This window comes from Nicotiana attenuata, unplaced genomic scaffold, assembly GCF_001879085.1.
Source record: "Nicotiana attenuata strain UT unplaced genomic scaffold, NIATTr2, whole genome shotgun sequence".
Taxonomy (NCBI): Eukaryota; Viridiplantae; Streptophyta; class Magnoliopsida; order Solanales; family Solanaceae; genus Nicotiana; species Nicotiana attenuata.
In genome coordinates, this window is record NW_017702341.1 from 1 (window position 1) to 1,700 (window position 1,700).

At 42.3% G+C, this 1,700-nt stretch overlaps 1 protein-coding gene across 1 annotated transcript; it reads right to left on the reverse strand.

Annotated features, from left to right (window-relative positions):
• Nucleotides 1-611: 611 nt before the first annotated feature.
• Nucleotides 612-1,079, reverse strand: LOC109222784 (uncharacterized mitochondrial protein AtMg00810-like). Its single transcript, XM_019387100.1, has one exon. It carries the CDS (start codon nucleotides 1,077-1,079, stop codon nucleotides 612-614), a length of 468 nt encoding a protein of 155 aa, XP_019242645.1.
• Nucleotides 1,080-1,700: the final 621 nt, after the last annotated feature.

The following is a 1,700-nucleotide window of genomic DNA, read 5'->3' on the forward strand; positions in this document are numbered from 1 at the left end:
TTAGTTTTTAAAAAGGGTTTTGTTTTTAGGGTTTCCGGTAGTAAAACTTTAGTTTAAGGTTTGCGGTAGACCTTTTCGTTTTTACACGGTTTATTTCCGTTCGTGACGTTGTACGAGGTACTTTACGTTTGTATTAGGTTTTTCGGAGTGTAGATTAGTTTTATGTACTGATTCGCTTAGATCGACCAGGTACTTTTATTTCCTAACCTAGGAACTACAAAAAAGACAAGGTAAAAGGAGTTTATTCCTTCCGTTTTTCGGGATTTTCGAAATTCTATTTTCCTTCCTTCCCCGACGTCCCACCTTTTACGTCCCTTTCTTCAACTACTATTGTGGTAGGAACACATTCTTCGAGCAGGAGAACATTCTGATTTGAAAGAAAGTAAAAGCTAGGCTAGTTGCGGTGCCATCTTAATCTTCTAGTTTGCCGCGTCCTCTTGCTGCTTCCTGAGGAGATACTGAAGAAGCAAGCAATGGAGACGGCGAGAACTTACGACAAGGTGCAACCTTGAAAGGAATAAGGTGGAAGCAGAGTATGAAGAGTTGTCACAAAAGAGAAGGAATGGGTGAGGAATTGAAACATGTAAATCCTTTAGCAAGTAGGAGAGCCATCAAATTTCAGAAGCAGTGATAGCTAACGCTTTGTATTCAGCTTCTGCACTAGCGCGGGCAACTATTGGTTTCTTTTTAGAGCCCCAAGAAATTAGATTGTCACCAAAGTAAATGTAGAATCCAGTGGTTGAGCGACGAATTGTTGGACAACCAGCCCCGCATAAGAGTAACAAAAAAAAGTGTTGAGATAGGGCGATGAGGAAATCTAAGACCATAATATAATGGAGAGTGCCTTTCAAATACCTTAAAATGCGTTTAAGACACTGATCATGAACAGTGATGGGATTGGCCATAAACTGGCAGGCATGATTAACAGCATAGCGGAGGTCCGGTCGAGTGAGAGTGATATATTGGAGAGCACCAACAGTACTCCGATAGGCCTGAGGATCAGAGGGAGGTGTACCATCCAAAGCTGAAAGTTTAGAACCGGAAGCAATTTGTGTAGCACAAGGTTTGCAACCAAGCATGTTGGTCCGGCGGAATCAATCTAAAGCATATTTGGTTTGTGACAGAAGAAGGCCAGAGGAGTCACGCTGAGCTTCAATGCCAAGGAAGTCATTCAGATAACCCAAGTCCTTCATGGCAAAATATTTACTGAGACGGTGAATAAATTGAGTGAGAAGAGATCCGTTGTCACCAGTTAAGATGATGTCGTCAACATAAAGCAAAAGGACGATACAGCCAGTAGAGGAATGGTGAAGAAAGATAGATGGAGGTATCCGCAACACTCTGACGAAAGCCACTTTGGAGAAGATAGGTACTGAACCGTTGAAAGCATGCCAATTGTGCTTGACGAAGACCAACAATGGCCTTATGAAAGCGACAAAGATGAGTAGGCTTAGAAGGATCAACAAATCCAGGAGGTTGTTGCATGTATACCTCTTAAAGTCAAAGACCATGGAGGAAGGCATTTTTCACGTCAAGTTGGCGAATGGGCCAATTTCGTGAGATGGCAACTGCTAGAACTGAATTTAGTAGTCCGGAATGGTAAAGAAAACCATAATGGACTAAATTGATGAGAGGCATCCTTTCCTTTAAGCGGTCCATATCTTGGCCACCGACATCATTTTGAACTAGTCAAGGACTGG